Source organism: Phocoena sinus, chromosome 7 (assembly GCF_008692025.1).
Source record: "Phocoena sinus isolate mPhoSin1 chromosome 7, mPhoSin1.pri, whole genome shotgun sequence".
Taxonomy (NCBI): Eukaryota; Metazoa; Chordata; class Mammalia; order Artiodactyla; family Phocoenidae; genus Phocoena; species Phocoena sinus.
The window spans coordinates 112,921,340-112,947,121 of record NC_045769.1 but is presented as its reverse complement, the minus strand read 5'-3'; the positions used below and the strand labels follow the sequence as shown (position 1 = coordinate 112,947,121).

Below are 25,782 nucleotides of genomic sequence, written 5' to 3'. Positions count from 1 at the left end.
AGTCTTGGTGCTCTGGCTGGGTGTCAGACCTGAGCCTCAGAGGAGGGAGAGCTGAGTACAGGACATTGGTCCACCAGAGACCTCCCAGCCCCATGTAATATCAAATGGTGAAAACTCTCCCAGAGATCTCTATCTCAACACTAAGACCCAGCTCCACTCAATGACAAGCAAGCTACAGTGCTGGACACCCTATGGCAAACAAGTAGAAAGACAGGAACATAAGCCCAGCCATTAGCAGAGAGGCTGCCTAAAATCATAATAAGTTCAGAGACACCCCAAAACACACGACTGGACGTGGTCCTTTCCGCCAGAAAGAGAAGATCCAGCCTCATCCACCAGAACACAGGCACTAGTCCCCACCATCAGGAAGCCTACAGAACACACTGAACCCACCTTACTCACTGAGAGCAGACACCAAAAACAACAGGAACTACAAACAGGAAGCCTGTGAAAAGGAGACCCCAAATACAATAAGTTAAGCAAAATGAGAAGACACAGAAATACACAGCAGATGAAGAAGCAAGGCAAAAACCTTACCAGATCAAACAAATGAAGAGGAAATAGGCAGCCTACCTGAAAAAGAATTCAGAGTAATGAGATTAAAGATTATCCCAAATCTTGGAAATAGAATGGAGAAAATACAATAAACTTTTAACAAGGACCTAGAAGAACTAAAGAGCAAACAAACAATGATGAACAACACAATAAATGAAATTTAAAATTCTCTAGAAGGAATTAATAGCAGAATAACTGAGGCAGAAGAATGGATAAGTGACCTGGAATATAAAATAGTGGAAATAACTACTGCAGAGCAGAATATAGAAAAAACAATGAAAAGAACTGAAGACAGTCTCAGAGACCTCTGGGACAACATTAAATGCACCAACATTCAAACTATAGGGGTCCCAGAAGAAGAAGAGAAAGAAAAAGGGACTGAGAAAATATTTGAAGAGATTATAGCTGAAAACTTCCCTAATATGGGTAAGGAAATAGTCAATCAAGTCCAGGAAGTGCACAGAGTCCCATACAGGATAAATCCAAGGAGACACATGACTAGACATATACTAATCAAGCTATCAAAAATTAAATAAAAGAAAAAATATTAAAAGCACCAAGGGAAAAGCAACAATTAACAAACAAGAGAAAGCCCATAAGGTTAAAAGCTGATCTTTCAGCAGAAACTCTGCAAGCCAGAAGGGACTGGCAGGACATATTTAAAGTGATGACAGGGAGAAACCTGCAACCAATATTACTCTATCCAGCAAGGATATCATCCCGATTTGATGGAGAAATTAAAACCTTTACAGAAAAGAAAAAGCTAAGAGAATTCAGCACCACCAAACCAGCTTTACAACAAATGCTAAAGGAACTTCTCTAGGCAGGAAACACAAGAGAAGGAGAAGACCTACAATAACAAACCCCAAACAATTAAGAAAATGGTAATAGGAACATACATATTGATAACTACCTTAGAGGTAAATGGAATAAATGCTCCAACCAAAAGATGTAGACTGGATGAATGGATGCAAAGACAAGACTCATATATATGCTGTCTACCAGAGACATACTTCAGACCTAGGGACACATACAGACTAAAAGTGAGGGGATGGAAAGAGATATTCCATGTAAATGGAAATCAAAAGAAAGCTGGAGGGCCTTTCCTGGTGGCGCAGTGGTTGAGAGTCCGCCCGTTGATGCAGGGGACACAGGTTCGTGTCCCAGTCTGGGAAGACCCCACATGCTGTGGAGTGGCTGGGCCCGTGAGCCATGACTGCTGAGCCTGTGTGTCTGGAGCCTGTGCTCCACAATGGGAGAGACCACAACAGTGAGAGGCCCACATACTGAAAAAAAAAAAAGAAAGCTGGAGTAGCAATTCTCATATCAGACAAAATACACTTTAAAGACTATTACAAGAGACTTAGAAGGACATTACATAATGATCAAAAGATCAGTCCAAGAAAAAGATACAACAATTGTAAATATTTATGCACCCAACATAGGAGCACCTCGATACATAAGGCAAATGCTAACAGCCAAAAAAGGGGAAATCGACAGTAACATAATCATAGTAGGGGACTTTAACACCCCACTTTCACCAATGGACAGATCATCCAAATTGAAAATAAATAAGGAAAAACAAACTTAAAATGCTATATTAAACAAGACAGACTTAATTGATATTTATAGGACCTTCCATCCAAAAACAACAGAATACACTTTCTTCTCAAGTGCTCCTCGAATATTCTCCAGGATAGATCATATCTTGGGTCACAAATTAAACATTGGTAAATTTAAGAAAATTGAAATCATATCAAGTATCTTTTCCAACCACAACACTATGAGATTAGATATTAATTACAGGAAAAAATCTGTAAAAAATACAAACAAATGGAGGGTAAACAATACACTACTAAACCAAGAGATCATTAAAGAAGTCAAAGAGGAAATAAAAAAATACCTAGAAACAAATGACAATGAATACAAGATGACCCAACATCTATGGGATGCAGCAGAAGCAGTTATAACAGGGAAGTTAATAGCAATGCAATCCTACCTCAGGAAACAAGAAACATCTCAAATAAACAACCTAACCTCACACCTAAAACAATTAGAGAAAGAAGAACAAAAACCCCAAAAGTCAACAGAAGGCAAGAAATCATAAATATCAGATCAGAAATAAATGAAAAAGAAATTAAAGAAACAATAGCAAAGATCAATAAAATGAAAAGTTGATTCTTTGAGAAAATAAACAAAATTGATAAAACATTAGCAAGACTCATCAAGAAATAAAAGAAGACTCAAATCAATAGATTTAGAAATGAAAAAGGAGAAGTAACAACTGACACTGCAGAAATACAAAGGATCATGAGAGATTACTACAAGCAACTATATGCCCCAAAAATGGACAACCTGGAAGAAATGGACAAATGCTTAGAAAAGCACAACCTTCTGAGACTGAACCAGGAAGAAATAAAAAATATAAACAAACCAATCACAAGCACTGAAATTCAGACTGTGATTAAAAATCTTCCAACCAACGAAAGCCCAGGACCAGATGGCTTCACAGGCGAATTCTAAAAAACATTTAGAGAAGAGCTAACACCTATCCTTCTCAAACTCTTCCAAAATATAGCAGAGGGAGGAACACTCCCAAACCCATTCCATGAGGCCACCATCACCCTAATACCAAAACCAGACAAAGATGTCACAAAAAAAGAAAACTACAAGCCAATATCACTGATGAACATAGATGCAAAAATCCTCAACAAAATACTAGCAAACAGAATCCAACAGCACATTAAATGGATCATACACCATGATCAAGTAGGGTTTATCCCAGGAATGCAAGGATTCTTCAATATACGCAAATCAATCAATGTAATACACCATATTAGCAAATTGAAGGAGAAAAATTATATGATCATCACAATAGATGCAGAGAAACCTTTTGACATACTTCAGCACCCATTTATGATAGAAAAAAAACCCTCCAAAACATAAGCATAGAGGGAACTTACCTCAACGTAAGAAAGGCCATATATGACAAACCCATAGCCAACATTGTGCTCAGTGGTGAAAAACTGAAACCATTTCCCCCTAGAGCAGGAAAAAATCCAATGCTGCCCACTCTCACCACTATTATTCAACATAGTTTTGGAAGTTTTAGCCACAGCAATCAGAGAACAAAAAGAAATAAAAGGAATCCAAGTTGGAAACGAAATAAAATTGTCACTGTTTGCAGATGACATGATACTATACATAGAAAATCCTAAAGATGCTACCAGAAAACTACTAGAGCTAATCCATGAATTTGGTAAAGTAGCAAGATACAAAATTAATGCACAGAAATCCCTTGCATTCCTATACACTAATGATGAAAAATCTGAAAGAGAAATTACAGAAACACTCCCATTTACCATTGCAACAAAAAGAATAAAATATCTAGGAATAAACCTACCTAAGGAGACAAAAGACCTGTGTGCAGAAAATTAAAAGACACTGATGAAAGAAATTAAAGATGATACAAACAGATGGAGAGATAATACAAACAGATGGAGAGATATACCATGTTCTTGGATTGGAAGAATCAACATTGTGAAAATGACTCTACTACCCAAAGCAATCTACAGATTCAATGCAATCCCTATCAAACTACCAAGAGCATTTTTCACAGAACTAGAACAGAAAATTTCACAATTTGTATGGAAACACAAAAGACTGCTAATATCCAAAGCAATCTTGAGAAAGAAAAATGGAGCTGGAGGAATTAGGCTCCCTGACTTCAGACTATACTACAAAGCTACAGTAATCAAGACAGTATGGTACTGGCACAGAAACAGAAATATAGATCAATGGAGCAGGATAGAAAGCTCAGAGATAAACTCACACACATATGGTCACCTTATCTATGATAAAGAAGGCAAGAATATACAATGGAGAAGAGACAGCCTCTTCAATAAGTGGTGCTGGGAAAACTGGACAGCCAAAGGTAAAAGAATGAAATTAGGACACTCCCTAACACCATACAAAAAAATAAACTCAAAATGGATTAATGACCTAAATGTAAGAGCAGACACTATAAAACTCTTAGAGGAAAACATAGGCAATACACTCTCTTACATAAATCACAGCAAGATCCTTTTTGACCCACCTCCTAGAGAAATGGAAATAAAAACAAAAATAAATAAATGGGACCTAATGAAACTTAAAGGCTTTTGCACTGCAAAGGAAACCATAAATAAGATGAAGAGACAAGCCTCAGAATGGGAAAAAAATATTTGCAAATGAAGCAACTGGCCAAGGATTAATCTCCAAAATATAGGAGCAGCTCATGCAGCTCAATATCAAAAAAACAAACAACCCAATCCAAAAATGGGCAGAAGACCTAGATAGACTTTTCCCCAAAGAAGATATACAGGTTGCCAAAAAACACATGAAAGGATGCTCAACATCACTAATCATTAGAGAAATGCAAATCAAAACTAGAATGAGGTATCACCTCACACCAGTCAGAATGGCCATCATCAAAAAAATCTACGAACCATAAATGCTGGAAAGGGTGGGAGAAAACGGAACCCTCTTTCACTGTTGGTGGGAAAGTAAATTGATATAGCCTCTATGGGGAACAGTATGGAGGTTCCTTAGAAAACTAAAAATAGAACTACCATATGACCCAGCAATCCCACTACTGGGCATATACCCTGAGAAAACCATAATTCAAAAAGAATCATGTACCACAATGTTCACTGCAGCACTATTTACAATAGCCAGGACATGGAAGCAACCTAAGTGTCCATCAACAGATGAATGACTAAAGAATATGTGGTACATATATACAATGGACTATTACTCAACCATAAAAAGAAATTGAGTTATTTGTAGTAAGGTGGATGGACCTAGAGTCTGTCATACAGATTGAAGTAAGTCAGATAGAGAAAATCAAATACCGTATGCTAAAACATATACATGGAATCTAAAACAAAAAAAAGGCTCTGAAGAACCTAGGTGCAGGACAGGAGTAATGATACAGACATAGAGGATAGACTTGAGGACTCAGGGAGGGGGAAGGGTAAGCTGGGATAAAGTGAGAGAGTGGCATTGACATGTATACACTACCAAATATAAAATAGATAGCTAGTGGGAAGCAGCCACGTAGCACAGGGAGATCAGCTCAGTGCTTTGTGACCACCTAGAGGAGTGGGATAGCGAGGGTAGTAGGGAGAGGCAAGAGGAAGAGGAAATGGGGATACATGCATACCTCTGGTTGATTCACTTTGTTATACAGCAGAACATTGTAAAGCATTTATACTCCAATAAGGATGTTAAAAAATAAAATAAAATAAAATGAGGAAGGTACATTTATAAGCAAAAAAAAAAAAGGAACTCAATATCAATAAAACAACCAAGGGGACTTTCCTGGTGGTCCAGTGGTTAAGAATCCACCTTCCAATGCAGGGAATGTGGGTTCAATCCCTGGTCAGGGAACTAAGATCCCACATGCTGGGAGGCAACTGAGCCTGTGGGCCACAACTAGAGAGAAGCCTGCACTCCACAATTAGAGAAAAGCCCAGGCACCGCAACAAAGAGCCTGCATGCCACAGCAAAAGATCCCACGTGCCGCAACTAAGACCTGATGCAGCCTAAATAAATAAAAAACAAAAAAAAAATCCAACCCAATCAAAAATGGGCTGAAAACCTAAATAGACATTTCTCCTAAGTAGACATGGTCTCCAATACAGATGACCAATGAACACATGAAAAGATGTTCAATATTGCTAATTTTTAGAGAAATACAAATCAAAACCACAATGAAATATCTCCTCACACTAGTCAGAATGGCTATCATCAAAAAGTCTACAAATAATAAATGCTGGGAAGGGTGTGGAGAAAAGTAACCCTCCTACACTGTTGGTGGGAGTGTAAATTGGTGCAGTCAATATGGAAAACTTTATCAATATTCCTTTAAAAACTAAAAGTAAAGCTACCATATGATACAGCAATTGCATCCCTAGAATCTATATATAGAATATATCCAGAAAAGATGAAAACTGTAATTCAAAAAGATACATGCACCACAATGTTCATAGAAGCACTATTTATAATAGCCAAGACATGGATGTGATATATATACATATAATGGTATATTACTCAGCTCTAAAAAAGAATGAAATATTGCCATTTGCAGCAACATGGATGGACCTAGAGAATATCATACTAAGTTAGACAGAGAAACACAAATATTATTTGATATCACTTATATGTTGAATCTAGAAAATAATATAAAATGAATGTATATACAAAAAATAGACTCACACACAAAAAAACATAGAAAACAAACTTATGGTTAAAGGGGAAAGGGAGGAAGTATAAATTAGGAGTATGGGATTAATAGACACAAACTACTATACATAAAATAGATAAGCAACAAGGGTTTATAACACAGGCAAAAATATTCAATATCCTGTAATAACCTATAATGGAAAAACATCTGAAAAAATATAACTAAATCACTTTGCCATACACATGAAACTAACACAGTATTGTAAATAAACTATACTTCAGTAAAAAGTAAAATTAAAAATAAAATAATAAAAATGATAATGAGTACCAAGAAAAGAAAAGAAAAGAAAAGAAAAAATACTCCTTTTTTCCCAGTTAAAATGGCAGGCAGGTATTGCTGAGACCAATAGTATCTCATCATGCTGCAGTGGGTATGAATTCCTCATTGGCAATGGACCACTTGCCAGAAAATGAAAGGCCCTTTCAATTTCATGTTTCACATTGCCAGGGTGAACTGGCTCAGCAGGTTAATTTGTTCCTGAGCACTTCTGGATTCAGAGAAATGAATGGGGAGATTTTCAAGGATCAGAGTGAGGGAAGGGGTAGCAGCTGGTCCCCCTGGCTGTGTGATGACTTGGGCAAGGTGAGAGGGCTGTGTGGGGACAAAAAGGTAAAGTCAGGAGCTTTGTGGCTCAAACTCTTTCCCTGGAGAGTGAATGAGGCAGAGACATGAGCAAAGGCTAAGCTGACTTCTCTCATGTACGGCCCTTGCTCAGCCTTTGCTCATTTGATTTCTATCCACTTTTTCAGGAAAGTAGAATGGATGGCACTGTGGGGACTACTATTCCCCTTAAACTCTCTCTGCATAGCCTGACCTCCTTCCCCCAGATCCACTTTTCAGTCATCCCTTTGCATGAGGTCTTTTGGTTTCCTGAAGGCCTTGTAACATGGGAAGCAGAACATTAACTTTCTAAGTCTCACTGAGCTCTGTTTCTTTTAAGAATGCTTTCAGCTACAGGTAACAGAAACCTGATTAACAGAGGCTTACACACTCAGGGAAATCATCTCTTCTCATATAACAAGAAGCTGAGGGTCAGAGGGCTGGCAAGCATCAGCTTGATGTCTTGTAATATTAGAAGCAGGTCTCCACAATTCTCTTGGCCTATCCCTCTCATCACAGATGTTTCATGGCTGCATCCAAAGCAGAAAGCATGGAGGAGAACTGGTACCAATACATTTTTATCACGAGGACAAAAGCTATGCCAAAAGGCTCACAAACAGGTTGCCCCCATGGCTTATTGGTCAGCCAAATGAGACAAGCAGAGTGGATAAGCTACCTAAGCAGGTGGGGTACAGGGAAGCCACAGAGAAGAAGTCTAGCCAGCCAGCACGTCCTACACAAACATCGGAAAAATATTGTGTCAGCTGTCATAGTGGAAAGAATGCTGGATTTGGATTCAGAAGACCTTGATCAAAATCTCAAATCTGCTAAGCTTTGTAACCATGAGCAAACCACTGAACATTTCTATTATATTGATTAGGATGGTTTGGGTTATAAGGAAAGGGAGATACAAAACAAGACGGTGTCAGCAACAGGAAGAGTATCTCCTGTGACAGGCAGTCAGTGGTGGAGCAAGTCTAGAGACACCAAATAGCTTTGGCTGGCCCACTCATGTTGGTCACTGGCAAGGGGCAGGAATCCATCTGACTGTCCCTGCCCCATCATCGGTGGGGAGGAGATATAGGGGAGTCAGCTACCTCTGTGTTAAATGACAACTTTCCCTGGGCATCTCACAGGATAGTCCTGAGGTTCACTTAAGATTATGAATGTGAGAGTACCATTCAGATGTCAGTGGTTGTTTCAGTAGTTTAATAAGATGCTAGCAGGCTTTTGATAGTTCCCCACATGGCATGGGTTCCATGTGGTGGGGAGAAAGAAGTCCTAGGTGTCACTACTCTGGCTCAGGCCACCTGGCCAGTTTCCATTTACAGAGGTGTGAATTAGAAGTTGGGCTGTGCACACAAAGAGCTGCTGCCTGTCTTGGCATGTCTGGGTAATCCTACATGAAAACTAATGTATGGATCTAGAGGCAGAACAAGAACATTTTCCAAAACTATTCTCTGCCGTGCTCTTGATGACCATTTTAAATGTTTATAAAGAACCTTCAATCTAATGTCCTATGTCAACCAATCCAATCTGAGGTAAATAAACCATGCTCTCAGACCAGTGATAATGTTTCATTTGACAGAAAACATAAAAATTAATTTTATGCACTGGAATTCCCTTTGGAAAGTATTAATAGAATTACCTGCCACTCAGGATATGAACTTGACCAAAAGGAAGCAACAGGTTTTAATGTAGCCGTGTGCTGCCTGGATTACCCACAATCTCTAGACAACTTTGTCAAGGACACCATGCATACTTGGACCTAAAACATTCTCCATTTTTGTTTGTTTTCTGTGTCCCACAAGTAGATATTTAAATTATTTTTAGTTTGTTTTTATCCAAATAATACGTGAATTTGGCAACAAGTAAAATAAAACAGCTCAGATTTGCCAAGGAAATTAACAACCACAATGTGTTCTACAAGCAACAGAAACTACTGGCTTGGTCATAGGTTCACTCCAGCTGGGAAAACCCATCAGCAACATTTATGCTACCCTGACAATGTAAATGCCACACTGCAGGGCCAAGATGTGCACCAGGATCAAGGTCCAATCAAGTCTTCTTTCTTATGTTTCATCATCTGCTTAAAATCATGTCATTTTAATTTACTTCAAATTTGGTGACAAATTTCATACCATTTTTGTTGAACCTAGTATTTCTAGTTACTTGTTTTCAACGTAAAGAGAGTAAGGAGGAGAAACTCTGGAGCTGGACTGCAGGAATTTGATTCCCAGCTGTGGGATTTTCTAGTTGTATGACTCTGGGAAAGTTTCTAAGGCTCGCTGGGGTTCTAAAATTTCATAAAGATGGCATTAGGTATGTATTTACTCATGTGCTGCTTCTACTCTGGAGAATCCAGTTCTATCATTTCTTTGATAAATTCCTCCCTTCCATTTCATTCTGTCCTTTCTGAGATTTTTCTAGTAGTTGAATTTGGGGTTTCCCATATTGAACTTGTGTATATTACTTTTCCTCTGCATTTTCTTCTTTGACTTTTGCCTCCAGACTTGGGGATGTTTCCTCAACTTTATTTTTCAGTCAACCTGTCTATCTATATACATTTATTTAGTTTAGTAATTATGGATTTAGTCATGAGAACATTTTCCCCTCTGGTTTCCCTGTTTTATTACTTTAATTAAGCTTTTACTTTGAGATAGTTGTATATTCACATGCAGTTGTAAGGAATAACATGAAGAGATCCTATGTACCATTTATCCAGTTTCCCTCAATGGTAATATATTGTGAAACTATACTACAATATCACAGTCAGGATATTGACATTGAAGCAGTCAAGACAGAAAACATTTTCATCACTAAAAAATCCCTCACATTGCCCTTTTATAGCCACACCCACCTCCTTCCATCCCCACCCCCTACTTAACCCTTGGCAACCACTTACCTATTCTACATTTCTACAACTTTGTCATTTCAAGTATATTATATAAATGGAATCTTACAGGGTGTAACTTTTGGGATTGGCTTTTTTTTTCCTTTAACATCTTTATTGTAGTGTAATTGCTTTACAATGGTTTGTTAGTTTCTGCTGTATAACAAAGTGAATCAGCTGTACATATACATATATCCACATATCTCCTCTCACTTGCATATCCCTCACACCCTCCTTATCCCACCCCTCTAGGTTGATAAAAGCACAGAGCTGATCTCCCTGTGCTCTGTGGCTGCTTCCCACCAGCTATCTATTTTACATTTGGTAGTGTATATATGACCATGCCACTCTCTCACTTCGTCCCAGCTTACCCTTCCCCCTCCCTGTGTCCTCAAATCCATTCTCTACAGCTGCGTTGTTATTCGTGTCCTGCCTCTAGTTTCTTCAGAACCATTTTCTTTTTTGCTTTAGATTCCATATATATGTGTTAGCATACAGTATTTGTCTTTCTGTTTCTGACTTACTTCACTCTGTATGACAGACTCTAGGTCCATCCACCTCACTACAAATAACTCAATTTCATTTCTTTTTATGGCTGAGTAGTATTCCATTGTATATATGTGCCACATCTTCTTTATCCATTCATCTGTTGATGGACACTTAGGTTGCTTCTATGTCCTGGATATTGTAAATAGAGCTGCAGTGAACATTGTGATACATGACTCTTCTTGAATTATGGTTTTCTCAAGGTATATGCCCAGTAGTGGGATTGCTGGCTTGTATGGTAGTTCTATTTGTAGTTTTTGAAGGAAGCTCCATACTGTTCTCCATAGTGGCTGTACCAATTCACATTCCCACCAGCAGTGCAAGAGTGTTCCCTTTTCTCCACACTCTCTCCAGCATTTATTTTTTGATGATGGCCATTCTGACTGGTGTGAGGTGATACCTCATTGTAGTTTTGATTTGCATTTCTCTAATGATTAGTGATGTTAGGCATCCTTTCATGTGTTTGTTGGCAATCTGTATATCTTCTTTGGAGAAATGTCTATTTAGGTCTTCTGCCCATTTTTGGATTGGGTTGTTTGTTTTCTTGATAATAAACTACATGAGCTACTTGTACATTTTGGAGATTAATCCTTTGTCAGTTGTTTCATTTGCAAATATTTTCTCCCATTCTGAGGGTTGTCTCTTCATCTTGTTTATGGTTTCCTTTGCTGTGCAAAAGCTACTAAGATTTATTAGGTCCCATTTGTTTATCTTTGTTTTTATTTCCATTCCTCTAGGAGGTGAGTCAAAAAGGATCTTGCTGTGATTTGTCTTGGAGTGTTCTGCCTATGTTTTCCTCTAAGAGTTTTATAGTGTATGCCTTTACATTTAGGTCTATAATCCATTTTGAGTTTATTTTTGTGTATGGTGTTAGGGAGTGTTTTAATTTCAGTCTTTTACAGGTAGCTGTCCAGTTTTCCCAGCACCACTTATTTAAGAGGCTCTCTTTTCTACATTGAACATTATTGCATCCTTTATCAAAGATAAGGTGACCATATGTGCGTGGGTTTATCTCTGGGCTTTCTATCCTGTTTCATTGATCTATATTTCTGTTTTTGTGCCAGTACCATAGTGTCTTGGTTACTGTAGCTTTGTAGAATAGTCTGAAGTCAAGAAGACTGATTCCTCCAGCTCCATTTTTCTTTCTGAAGATTGCTTTGTTTGTGTTTCCAAACAAATTGTGAATTTTTTTGTTCTAGTTCTGTGAAAAATGCCATTTGTAGTTTGATAGGGATTGCACTGAATCTGTAGATTGCTTTGGGTAGTATAATCATTTTCACAATGTTGATTCTTCCAATCCAAGAACATGGTATATCTCTCTATCTGTTTGTATCATCTTTAATTTCTTTCATCAGTGTCTTATAGTTTTCTGCATACAGGTCTTTTGTCTCCTTAGTTAGAATTATCCTAGGTATTTTATTCTTTTTGTTGCAGTGGTAAATGGGAGTGTTTCCTGAATTTCTCTTGGTTTCCCCTTTTTGGCTTTTAATATTTTTTCTTTGTATTTAGTTTCTGTTAGTTTGATTAATATGTGTCTTGTCATGTTCCTCCTTGGTTTTATCCTGTATAGGACTCTCTTCCTTTCTTGATCTTGGATGACTATATCCTTTCCCAGGTTAGGGAATTTTTTGACTATAATCTCTTCAATATTTTCTCAGGTCCTTTCTCATTCTCTTCTTCTTCTGGGACTTATTTGAATGTTGATGCTTTTAATGATGTGTCCAATGTCTCTGAGACTGTCCTCATTTCTTTTCATTCTTTTTTCTTTATTCTGCTCCATGGCAGTTATTTCCACCATGCTATCTTCCAGCTCACTTATCCATTCTTCCGCCTCAGTTATTCTGCTATTGATTCCATCTAGTGTATTTTTCATTTCAGTTATTGTATTGTTCATCTCTGTTTTTTTGTTCTTTAGTTCTAGATCTTGTATGTTGCTTTCTTATTTTAATTTATCTTTCTGTCTGCTGTTCTGATTGGGCGATTGCCATTATTCTGTCTTCTGGATCACTTATTTGTTCTTCTGCATTATTTAGTCTGCTCTTCATTGCTTCTAGATTGACTTTTATCTTGGCAATTGTGTTGTCTTATTTGAATGTTTCATCTTTATAGTTTCCATTTCCTTGTTGCACTGATCTGCATTTCTATCGATAATCTTTCTTAAGTCTTTTAGCATTTTTATTACCTCCTTTTTGAACTTAGGTTCTAGGAGAATGGAGAGGTCTGTTTCATTGTTTATTCTTTCAGGGGATTTCTCTTGTTCTTTTATTTATTTATTTGTTTGTTTGTTTATTTTCTTGGCCACACCATGCGGCTTGTGGGACCTTAGTTCCCCGACCAGGGATGAAACTCAGGCCCTCAACAGTGAAAGCACATAGTCCTAACCACTGGACTGCCAGGGAATTCCCTTTTGTTCTTTCAATTGGCAGTAGTTTCTCTGCTTTTTCATCTTAGTTAAATTTCTTTTTTTCTATGAATTTAGGAGAAACAATTGTATACTCTGGTCTTGATGGGCTTTTTTTAATGAAGGAACATCCCTCTGTAGACTGAGTCCAGTTTTTTGGTGTGAGGCCTGTTTTTGCTATGGATGCCTTCCATGTCTTTCCTCAGAGTCTGCTGGCCCTTATCCACTTGATAAGGGGTGTGATTGGTGTAGTGATGCCCAGAGCCTGCACTGGATGTTCGGTGGGGCCTTCTCGTGGCTGTCACAACCCTGTCAGGGCAGGATCTGTTTTCCAGTTGTTGGAGTAGAAACTCTGAGTGTAGCATTCTATAAGGCTCTATTGCCCTTAAGTGTGTGCTGTACCCACAAGGAGGTGAGCACTGAAGGAAGTGAGGCCTGTGTGGTCACAGCAGGCCTAAGTGCCACCCATACAGCCATCTACAGTTCTGCCCAGAAGCACTGCAAAGTTGCATCCCTTTCTCTGTTGTGTTCATCCCAGACCTAGTGCTAGGCTGTCACTGGTGACCAGGGTGTTGTGACTACTGGAATTGAGGTGGTTGTGCTGCCCCTGGGACCTAGGCTGCCTCTATGGTAGGGCTCTCCCAGGGCCTGTCTGTCACAGATCTATCTCCCACCTGCATTGTGAAAGGTGGGCAGAACTGGAGTGCTCCCACCAGGAAAGGACCCCCTGTGTAATCCTCCACAGGGGCTGTCCACTGAACATGTGTGACTGTGTGGTACCACCCACCACCTGGTATATGCGCCAACAAGGTCCACTGCTGCCAGACCTGCACCTGGAACTACCAGTGCTGTGGCCAAGCTCACAAAGCCTGCCACCACCAGAGCCATGCCCTGGTATGAGCATGTTGACAATGGTGTTCCTAGGGGGACCTGCACCCTGACCTGCATGTGCTGATAATTGGGCTCCTTTGGCCAACCTGTACCCAGCTCTGTGTGTGCTAATGATGGGCTCTGAGTTTTGGCCCAGACTACACTCCAGGGCCTCTAGAGCTAGACCAAATCCTCTCCCAAGGTCCCTCTGTTGAAGCCCAAGTTTCAGAGCCTAGCCACTGTGCATTGTATCATCCCTGCTCAGTTCATGTTTTGGGGTGGGAAGTGTCACGATGTAGCAGGTGTCAGCACCAGTCTCTCCACTCTGATTACTAGCAAGCCAGTGCACACGCTCTCCTTGCGAGTAGAGTTCAGCCCCCTCCAGTCCATCTATCTGTCCTGGCAGACCTCTGCAAAGAAGCAGGGGGTTCCCAGGGAGAGGGATCACCTGTGTGGCCTTTCCTTTTTCACAACTCTCGCCCAGTGGGACCAGTCCCTTCATGATGCCTTTTTCTTTTTCTATCCTGCTCAGTTACATGTGAATCTTTCTTGCTGCTTTGGTTGTATAAGAGATTTCTGTCAGCTTTCAGTTGGTTTTCTGTGAAATTTGTTATACATGTAGATGTATTTTTGATGTGTTTGTGGGGGAAGGTGAGTTCCACATCCTCCGACTCTGCCATCTTGATTGGGAGCAAAGGGAGTATTTTTTCAACCATTAATCCCCAACACAAGAGAAGGAAAGTGTTGCCTGTTATTTTTAGAGTCACCCAGGTTCCTGAATGTGACCCTGAATCATGTGTGAAGTTCTGTTTTGTCCAGAAGCAGAAGTCTCCATGTTAAGTCCTGGAGTAGCAGTGTTTGTGGTGGCAGAGCAGATGCTGCCCAGCTACTGATGTGTGTGCTCTGTGATAGAGGCCTGCAGGCAGGGCCCTCTGAGGAACATTGGCTTCCCTGTGGTAGCAGACTTGTCAGACCCTGTGAAATAATACCCAGGCAAGATGACTCTGTGTGGAATCTCCCCAGAACAAGAGTCAGCTTGTTGGCAGGGTGACTGGATGGGCACATTGGTATATCAGCACCTAGCTGGGACCAGTGCTGCCATAAAATTTGTACATTGCCACCTGCTTGGAACCCTTCAAATGCTCTGCATGGCTGTCTACAGAAAGGCCTCAGGCTTACATCATGCAGCCTGAGTCCTACCCTCTTTGATCTTCCTCTGGAGTCAGAATGCCTGGTTCGAGTCTTGGGCCCACCCACTTCCTAGCACCAACAAGTCAGCATGTTGCCTCTCTGCGCCTCAGTTTCTTCATGGGGACACGGGGACCTCAATGCTCAGCCCCCTGAGCGTTTTCTCTCTGCCTCTCTGATATCATGCCCACTGCACATCTCCCACGTGGTGTCACGCCTTTTCTCTCCACTAACAGGCTCCCTGTGAGCCCCTGGAGGATGTGAGCTGATTTCCATGGGGAGTGGCTTACTGGGGTTAGAGGGTGAGCCTGCTTAGGGTTGGTCAGTTGGGAAGAAGCTAATTGAAGTCTGGGGTGGGGGGAAAGTGGGAGCAGAGGCAGATTTCAGAATTGAGATGGAAATCCAGACTCAGTTCTTGCCATAACAAATAGACAAACTTTGGGGATTTTTTATCTTACAAGTTCTTGCCTTCTCGGTAAGGATGGCTCAGTTGGGTCCCTGCTTAGAGTCTCACAAGGCCATGATCAAGGTGTCTGCAGGATGTGCTCCCTTCTGGTGGCTCTGAGGATGGGTCTGCTTCCAACCTCACTCAGGTTGTTGGCAAATCCAGTTCCTTGGAGCTGTAAGACTGAGTCTCTGTTCCCTAGCTGGCTGTGGCCACTCTAAAGTCTGTCCTGTGCAGGCAGCTTGGGTGTTGGCCTGTCACACCCTCCCCTGCTATGGGGCAGCTGTCCCTCTCTCCTTGGTGATGGGCTTGTCCCTCCTGCCCTCCCACCTCCATTGCCCCCTTCCTAAAACTCTGGATGGGTCCATACACTTTGAACTACACTGAGGAATAGGGGGACTGTCACAAAATGGGGCATCAGAAACACAGTGACCACAAGCAGGTTGGGGCTTGGGCTTGGTGGGCTCGGCACTCTGGGGAGACGCTGGAGGTTTTTATTGAGCTCTTAACATCTAAAGTCATATTATTGACATGTCAAATATATTTAATCCTTAGAGAAATCATGTAAATGGATGTGTCGTGCTATTTCAGAAGTTTTCACCAAAACCCCGCTAGTCAAACTTTTACATGGAGTAAAGGCAGGGAGAGCGATATGAGGCTCTTCACGATGCTTTGCGCTGGCAGCCTGTGGGCCTGGTACATCATGAACCCTACCGGATTGGATGCCTGTGTGTTTCAGGAGAGTGTAAGGACTGAGTGGAGAGGGGACATGTGTGCAGCTGAGCACTCACACGACACCTGCAAAGGCCTTTCATGGGTAACGGAATGGGTGCCATGGTCCTCCTCCATGGAGAAACCTCATAGGTCACATGGCTCTGAGGTTATTTATTCCTTACTTCTCTCTGTGCTCAGTGTTCCAGCATGGAGTTCTGGACCAATGTAGCACTGAAGGGCACAGCTTCCTTGGTCCTTGCCCTCCTGCTCTGCTGTCCAGTCTTAGAAAGACCAGCCCCTCAGGCCCGTGAGGGCTGTTGGAAGCTACAGATTCGTGTCTCACAGTTCATAGTCCTCGGCAATGCACAATGCCAGAACTGAACTAACTTGGCTGAGCCTGGGTCGCGCACCCATCCCCAAACACTGACCTCTGTGGGTGGGGATTGAAAGATGCCAATGGGCTTCACTAAGTAAATTTACCCTTCCCTGAACCCATCTCTCTGTTGGGGGCTGGGTTTGAGTCACATCCTTCACTGTGAGGCCGCACTTGTGTACGTGTATGCACATAGTTTCCCTGCAGATCATGTGTGCTGTCAAAAAGGCCCAACCAAAGAGGCATTTTATTATCATGGTTGTTTACATCCATCTTTCCATCCACACAAAGGATTTGCTGGTAGGTGTCCAGACCTAGAGTCCTAAGGATGGTGGTTCTCATCTGAGATCCTACTGCTCTGAAGACACATGTTCTCTCCTGTGGATGTTGACCCTACTTACATTTTCCTCTGAAAGATATATGTCACCACGTCCCACAGTGATTTGCCAATTGTCCTTAACTTTTCCTCTTCCCTATCACATCCAACAGAAGTAGCCCTATTCATAAATGAATTACTATATTTACAAGCAGTGAATTTATTTTCTGTTTGCCAGCAGTAGTTGTATAAAGTATCTGATTTTGAAAGGTTTAAGATCCTCAGGGCACCAAGAACTAAAATGTAGGAGATCCCATTTCTGTCCCTGGAACCCTCGGGGTAGGTGTACCCTTTCTATAGTTTAGAGTCTATATTTGTAAAGTGACAACCAGAAAGGTGAGGAGAAAGTTTATGAAAATATGTCCATTAGCTTCATGGTTTTTTTTTTTGTTCCTGCAAATATTTGCACAGCAATCACTTTGGTAGTGAACAGTAAAGTAATCATCAATCAAAAGCCTGTGAGATGATCAAAGTATCATAGAACAAAAGAGAACAGGAGCCTACCACCAAGATAAACTGAGATTTTATTTTACTTTTTGAATTTTTATTCTAGGTAACGGGACACTGATTGGAGCATCAGCAAATGTGGTTTGTTCAGGAATTGCAGAGCAGCATGGATATGGATTCTCTTTCATGGAATTTTTCAGGTACTTTAAAAACTCATTTAAAATTTCTGTTTATATTGTCCCTAAGCTTACTTTATTAAAAAATCAGGGCTTCCCTGGTGGCTCAGTGTTTGAGAGCCTGCCTGCCGATGCAGGGGACACGGGTTCATGCCCCGGTCCGGGAAGATCCCACATGTCGCGGAGTGTCTGGGCCGGTGAGCCATGGCCACTGAGCCTGTGCATCCGGAGCCTGTGCTCTGCAGTGGGAGAGGCCACAACAGTGAGAGGCCCACGTACCGCAAAAAAAAAAACAAAAAACAAAAAACAAAAAAACAGCCACACATACTGCTAAGCACTAATATAAGCATGTTTTAATAATTAGAGATACATTGATATTTTATGTTGTTGTTCCCTTGAAAATTCCAGTGGGGATTTGTGCCTTGACTGCCCATGATGAGGGTACATAATGAGAGTCTGACATCCCCCTACCGGATTGCCCAGCAAAAAATTTCATGACCGAAGGGACCCAGGAATATTGCAGACTGGGGGCAGCCTGGGAGCAGGCCCTCTCAGGAGGACAGTGCAGAGAGGAGGCCCTGGATGGGGGAGAGCATCTGATGCCAGCTCCTGCAAAGGAGGACCTGCTCTGAGGGAGCCATGTCCACTCTGGGGTCCTGGCCCCTACATGCTTGTGTTCATATGGCATCACTGCATTTTAGATGCAGGAACTGGGCAGAATAGACATTGGTGGTGCCTGTAAAATGGTGCTGTCAAAATGAACTGACATTCATTTGGGGGATACAATGGGGGATATCTAATGGAGGCACACATCCATATCATCTAGGCTGAACCCAACTTTTGATTTCTAGAAATAAAAGACAGTTACCTTTATGGACATATAAAGCTTGTAAGGCCACATTCTTTTGCAATAACATAATATAATAATAAGTCCAGATCTCACAGTACTATGCAGACACCAGACACCATAATCCACTTCTCTTTGTGTTTCAGGTTGGGCTTCCCAATGATGGTTGTCTCCTGCATGGTTGGGATGTGCTACCTCCTTGTTGCTCATGTCGTTATAGGATGGAATTAGTAGATATACAATGTATGAAGACTGAAGGAAACTTGACCCATCACCAACATCAGTAGAATACTACCCCAAAACCACTCTTTGGAGAAGAAAAGGTGCTTACCATGGGGGTGCTCTGGAATGGACACCTTTGCTATCCACACTCTTATTTGGGTGAAGCTGGCAAATTGTGGTAAATACAAGATAACTTACACAAGATTCTACCACAGGAAAATATGTATATCTCAAAATACATCTAAGCTATGCTCTGTAGGAAAAGACACAAATTCAATAATTCACTCCAAATGGCTTGTGTTTTTTAAATATCACTTCTCCTGAGGCTATCAATAGTTTTTCTTCATGTAATCACTTTTCATGTTAAAATAATGAGCATTCAAATTGTATACCCTCTTAATGCATACTTTTCTTGGGAAGGGCATACAATGTGTAAGGAAACATTATATGTATTAAAAAAAATACTGTCCCTTGACAAAGGGTCTTAGAATTTGTGAGTCTCTTGCTTTTTAGTAGTTTACATTATATAAAATTGCATTTTATTCATTAATGGTTTTCTCTGGAGTTTTTTTTTTTTTTTTTTTTGTGGTACGCGGGCCTCTCACTGCCATGGCCTCTCCCATTGCGGAGCACAGGCTCTGGACACGCAGGCTCAGCGACCATGGATCACGGGCCCAGCTGCTCCGCGGCATGTGGGATCTTCCCGGACTGGGGCACGAACCCGTGTCCCCTGCATCGGCAGGCAGACTCTCAACCACTGCGCCACCAGGGAAGCCCCCTCTGGAGTTTTTAAGTCATCAGTTAAAAGTCCAGATATTTGACTTGCAGAAATCGTACGTGCTTTTTTAAAATAATATTTTAAATATCTACCAACCTGGAAAAATAATCTTCAGTTTTGAAAATGGTGTATGCTATTTCTATCAATTACCCCAAAGTGTGGTCAGTACATTCAGCTCTACATACCTGCTGGATTTCAGTGGTGCAGTCAACGCTTACTAAATGCTATTCTTTTGTGGAACATTAAACATAAAGCAAGGACAATGAGAGCAAAGATTAAGAGGGAGCTGGGCTCCAGCTGAGGTCTCAGCTGTTCTGCTTGATCAACACCATGGCTATACTTCAGACAAAAAACCTCTTCTTCAGTTTCGGTCTACTGTGTGCGATACCTTGAGATGAGATGAAGAAAAAGAAGATGTTTACTGGGGACTCTGCTCAGAAGCAGTGGTTGTATAAAGTATCTGATTTTGAAAGGTTTAAGATCCTCAGGGCACCAAGAACTATAATGTAGGAGATCCCATTTCTGTCCCTGGAACCCTCAGGGTAGGTGTACCCTTTCTGTAGTTTAGAGTCTATATTTGTAAAGTGACAACCAGAAAGGTGAGGAGAAAGTTTATGAAAATATGTCCTTTAGTTTCATGAGCTATCTTTGAATTCCTTGTCAGCAAAAGTGACCCAAAAAACCCATTTTTGTTTTAAAATCTGGGTTGAGGAAGTCACAGAAATTGCATGTGCACCTGACTCACTGCTCGAGTGAAGCCCTCGCTCCCCAGTCTTTCCAGGAAAGGAGCCCTGCCAGCATTCCAGCTCTGCTCCCTTTTCATGTTGCCTCACTGAAGCTTAGATGCCCTGAGTCCTTCCACCAAAAGGCTTTGTTTTCTCCTTTCCCACATGTTTCCGTGCCTGGAGGTGGTGTTGGCACCTTCCTTGTGCCCAGATGCTGCTCCTAATTCATGTCTGTTCTCTCCTCCCTCAGTATCTCTTCCCCTGTGATGTACAACCTCTACCTCTCCTCCTCCCATCTCAGCTCCTCAGTTATCACATCTCATTCTTAAATACCTGGGCTCCTGGCTTATTTCTTCCTCTCTCCCTCACCCCTTCAACCTTCTCAGAATTCCCTGAGATTTGACACTCAGGCCTCATTACACCCTGACTGGATCACCAGTAACTGCACCTTTAATTCTTCATCTCAAATGTCTCTCTCTGATACTTCCAATACTCCCAGCTATCGCCTCCAGATTATCACCTCAACAGAGTCCTCCAGTGACACCTCCAACTCATCCCTTTCTCTAACTTCCCACACCAGTTCCCTCCTAGCTCAATTTTCTACTTCTGCTCTTAAATTCAAAACTCTGTTGGTAAACTGGCACTGTTCTACCTTTTCTGGTGCCTAAACACCTAAATGTTACTGAGGTAAATCATTTGACTAGGATGACTTATTTTACTTTAAAATAAAGATTACAAACATCAAAAAAGCACTCAAGGCTGCCTGGCTCATTTATTACATTTCCCTAGTGCAGCAGTCAGAGCCCTGGCTGAACAGATGGCTGTTCGATTAGGGTAGCTTACAGGGAATTTATTCAGGGATGGTGCAGTCCTTGGAACTAGTCAGAGGAGGCACTTGTAGGCCTCTGAGGGTGAGGGTCACCAGGACCCGCAGATGCAGGGAGCAGTATGGAAAGGGATCCATGACAGGAGCTTCTGTGGAGAGTTGCAGTCATCAAGAATCACTTTGCAGGGAAGGGGCTGTGAGAATTGTCTGACTTCTCTCCTTTTCCTCCCTCTGATTTTCCCTGTCCTTCCCATTGTCTGAAGCCAGCCAGAAGCCAAGGGTGAGAGGAAATGTTGATGTTGTCCATGTAGGTAAGCTCCTGTGGACACTGAGCCGGACAATAGAAGGAGAGTGGATCTGATGGGCAGATGGAAGATACTCAGCTCTGTCTACCATTTTCAGCAGATGAAAAAAGTTCATATCTGTAATAAAGGAAACAATGAAAGTGCCATCAGATTTTCTGTCAAGTTTGTCAATTCTCTCTCCTGATACTGTCTCCAGAATTAGTAGGTAAACAATCCAGTGCTTACTAAATCCTATTTCATGATGATAGAAAAAGACAACACTGAAGGAACAAATGATAACTTTGCTGTGAATATTGAACTACCACAGTTAGGCATTGTTCTGGCACCTCATGCGTAAACCCCCAAAGTTCACAGGGACTGTGAGGACACACTTTTACAGTCTGAATTCAAGGTGAAGAGTCTGTTTGCTCTTCTGCTGCACATGAAAATCCTGTCGTTCCTGAGTTGTGTTAGTAGCTACACAGATTTGACAGGTACATGAAAATAAAGGCCATGCACCCCAGGTAAGGTCATGTGTAGGCAAGCGTGGAGGAACAGGTAACAAAGCAGCAGACAGAGCTACTATAGGAATTGGAACCACTTCCTCCTGTAATTTATGTGTGCCTTCCAGACCTGCTTGGGCTCAAGCCCACATAACACAAGACCAGTGCACACATCTAACTTTATGGATCAGTTGGTTAGATGACACTTGGTTTACGACATGCAGTTAAACTTGCCTGATGACACTGTATCCCACAATAGGGTCCTCAATTTGTAAGAGGGCCCAGTGGGAGCCAAGAGCTGCTTTTAAAATGGAGACTAGTAGAATGAGAGGACATGGACTTTATCCAACCGTTCATGGTCTGCACTGTGGTTTTCCCATTGAGGTCTGCCACAGACACTGAGGACTTCTTCAATGTGCTATGATGTTACAGAAGGTCCAAGTGGCAGGGCAACATGCACAACCGCCTGGGCCTGCTGAAGGGCCTTTACTTGCTTCAGTGTCCCTCAAACCTTGCAGCTTCAGGAGGTCACCTGGTAATGGCTTGGAGTAGCTTCTTCAATGTGTTATATGTTGCCTGCAAGATTGAAAGTGGACCACCAAGAATAGTACCGTTTTTTCGTGTGTGTGTGATTAGTGCAACAATCTGTCTCTCACTTTGCAGGGTAATTTTAAATCACCAACTAGCTCTAGCCCCTAAAATTTCCATTAGGATATTGTTTTTGTTTTACTATCTTGGTATGGAATGGGAACCTTCTTAATAGAATAGAGAATAAACTTGGAGATTCTGACATTATTCAATATATTATCTATCCCAGGACTCATTCTGGGGCTGGGGAAATAACCCCAGGATGGGTCCACTGTTCCACAGGATCAGCTATTACATGAGCTTCTAAGTTAACCATAGGGTATTTTTGGGTCACCGAGAATTGCAGAAACTTAACACCAGAAAAGAAAATTTCTTTTCACCAATGTACAAGTTTCCTGTTAAATGGCCGCATATGGCTTGTGCTGTTTCACTGCACCTGCCTCTGAAGACGGTGTGAGGGGAGAGAATAAGTGTGTCCTCAGATATGTTGCAAGATTCTTTCTCAAAGAGATGTGGCCTCCCTTCAAAGAACACATTTAGGTCTGGGAAGTGGCTGAGGTTGTTAATCCTTCTTAAGACCCTTGATACATCTTATCAGATCCAGATTCCTTCTAGTTTTATATGTGAAGCTGCCCATATAATTCACTACTATGAGGTCTACAATCAACTTGCCTTTTGGCTTAGGTCTCTGAAACTCACTGTGGTCAATGTGCCCACCTTGACTGTGACAATGAACTGCTTCTCTGGCCTCTCCTGCCTCGGGATCCTATTATTACCATTGGGAAAAGAGAACTCAATTCTATTACTGTGTTCCCTACTCTCATCAACAGTCTCCATAGGACAGCCATCACAAGTGTTTCCAAGGACACTGTGCCCTCCTCCACACCCTGCACTTCCTGATGCCTCCATGAAGGAGGTGGCCTCTGGATTCTCTTGCAGAGAATGCATGGGGCAATGGGGTAGGTCACACACAATCATTCTGAGCCATTGGATTCCTATATGCCAAGAACTAACCAGCTGTACCTAGAATTAACACCTCTTCCAAGTGCTCAAGCCATCACATGGAATCTCAAATTCCAGGTGAGTGCAAAGACTCAAGGTTTGGCTTGGTGTAGCCATATATTTCATCCTGCTTGTTGTGGTATCTGTAGACTCCAATCCCCTATGTTCTCCCTACACAGAGTGGTAACTTTTTCAACAGGCAAGATAGTTTTTCTTGAAGTAGACTTTATACTTCTCTATCCAGCGCAGATCCCTGGAGAAATGAGGGGTATTAGGGATGAGTCTTGAGGCAAATTCATATCATCTTGGGAGGTAACTGACCCAAGTACAGCCACAAAATTGTTGTTACATGAGAAGGCAGCTCTCCTGCATACTCCTGAGGGAGGCCCAGGCAGGATTTTTTGGTTCAGAGTTCTCAGCTGGGTCTGAGTCTAATCACATATCTATGGCCCACCATCAGTTTCCTACTTCTTCCCCACCAGCATCCATGCCAATCCTCACAGTCAGCTTCTGGGCCTGGGCCTCACCCAAATCTGCTGGCTCCTTCCAAGCTGCCTTCAAAGCTTTCTGATCAACCACTCACATTCTCAGTTGAACAAATACCCATGTCTTTCAGTTCCTCTCCTGTGTCTTGTTTATGGTCTCCCAAGCTGTCAGGAGAAGCCAGCATATCCCAGACACAATGACCACTGGGGGTCCAATGTCTTGCCCTCCTGATGACCTTCAAGGAGTGATGCTGCTGCAGACATGAGTGGTCTTAGTTCTATTCCCCCACCTGGAATGGAAGTTATCCCTGCCTCCCTCAGAGATGTGAGGAAAACAATTCCAGTTCTCATATGGGAGTTTATTTCCTGGGGCCATTTAGGTTATGGATTAGACAGGGAACAGAGAGAACAATCAAACTGCAAAATATGAGAAGAGTTTGATGAAGATGGACTTTGCAAAGTATGGGCACAGTCAGTATTAAGAAACTACAAAGGGGAATGAAGTGCCTAGAGTTAGTAAAAATGAAACAGTATTATCACCCCTAAAGCTATGTGGAGAGGGTCTCTAGACAACCTGTGGCCAAGTGCTGCAGCCAGCCTGCCAGTCTGTGGGAAAGAGGAAAAGAAATACAATATCAATCTCCTTTTCTTCTAGCTCCTGACAGCAATCTCCATTGGCCGAACCCAACCAGAATTCATGTTGTAGGAAACCATTCATGTTGCCTGTGTCAGCCAGCTTCTGGGATGGAAGCAGGATGGAGAAAGGACGGATCAGCCTCTGAGTCAGAGGGAAGAGCTACAGCTCACCTAGGAAGTTCACGTTCCTTTGCTCTGGGAAGATTCCAGGCCTCCTCTCCTCTAAGTCCTCACAATTTATCAACCCCCACTTCCAATTTTACTTCACTGAGTACACGGAAACCTTCAAAGAAGAACATTGTCATCAGTAATTTTGCAAATTTCTCTGCAGCCAGATCCAAGTTTCTGTCTTACAGAATAAACTCAGTACCTCTGGCTTTGTCAAAGGCCCCCATGTATGCTCTTAATCTTGATCCCTCATTTTCTCATAAGCTTCACTTTTTCTAATAAGAAACTGCTCTCCTTTGCATCTACCACACCACTTGCACACACAAATAGACATGATTTGATAGGCTGCATTTGTTCACTCACCCATTCATTTACTCATTCATTCATTTAAAGATATTTATTTAATTTTTTTTATGTTGTAGGCAAAGTTTCTAGGTTTTAAAAGTGGGAAAGTAAAAACAAACAAATAAAAGACTTTAATTTTATGGAACTTCCATTTAATCCCATCTTAAAACTCATCATCTTCCTCTAGCCACTACCCTATTCCTAAAACTTTTTGAAACAGCTTTTCTCTGTGTCATTTACATCTTCTGTTTTCCAATTTACTCTTTTTATTACTATAAATAATTCAGGCATAGAAAAACTGGAAAATATAACAAATATCCATGTATGCCCTACCCAGTTTACTTGAAAAAAATACTGCATATAACCCAAGACTACTCTCTATCTTCCCAATAATATCCCCCCGCACCACCATTAGAGGTAAATATAAGCACAGATTTGATGGTTTTGCTCTACTTTATAAAATCAAAATGTCCCATGTCATTACATGGTCTTGACCCTATGTC

At 41.5% G+C, this 25,782-nt stretch overlaps 1 protein-coding gene across 4 annotated transcripts in view; it reads left to right on the top strand.

The window, feature by feature from the left end:
* The window catches only part of OCA2 (OCA2 melanosomal transmembrane protein), a 276,122-nt gene extending 256,693 nt beyond the window's left edge, over positions 1-19,429 (top strand). For all 4 annotated transcript variants that reach the window (XM_032638526.1, XM_032638523.1, XM_032638525.1 and 1 more), the window contains exons 23-24: positions 17,801-17,894; positions 18,864-19,429. In XM_032638526.1, coding sequence (XP_032494417.1) covers positions 17,801-17,894; positions 18,864-18,948 — 179 coding nt within the window. In that variant the 3' untranslated portion in view covers positions 18,949-19,429. The remainder of the gene's footprint in view (positions 1-17,800; positions 17,895-18,863) is intronic.
* The last annotated feature ends 6,353 nt before the right edge of the window (positions 19,430-25,782 follow it).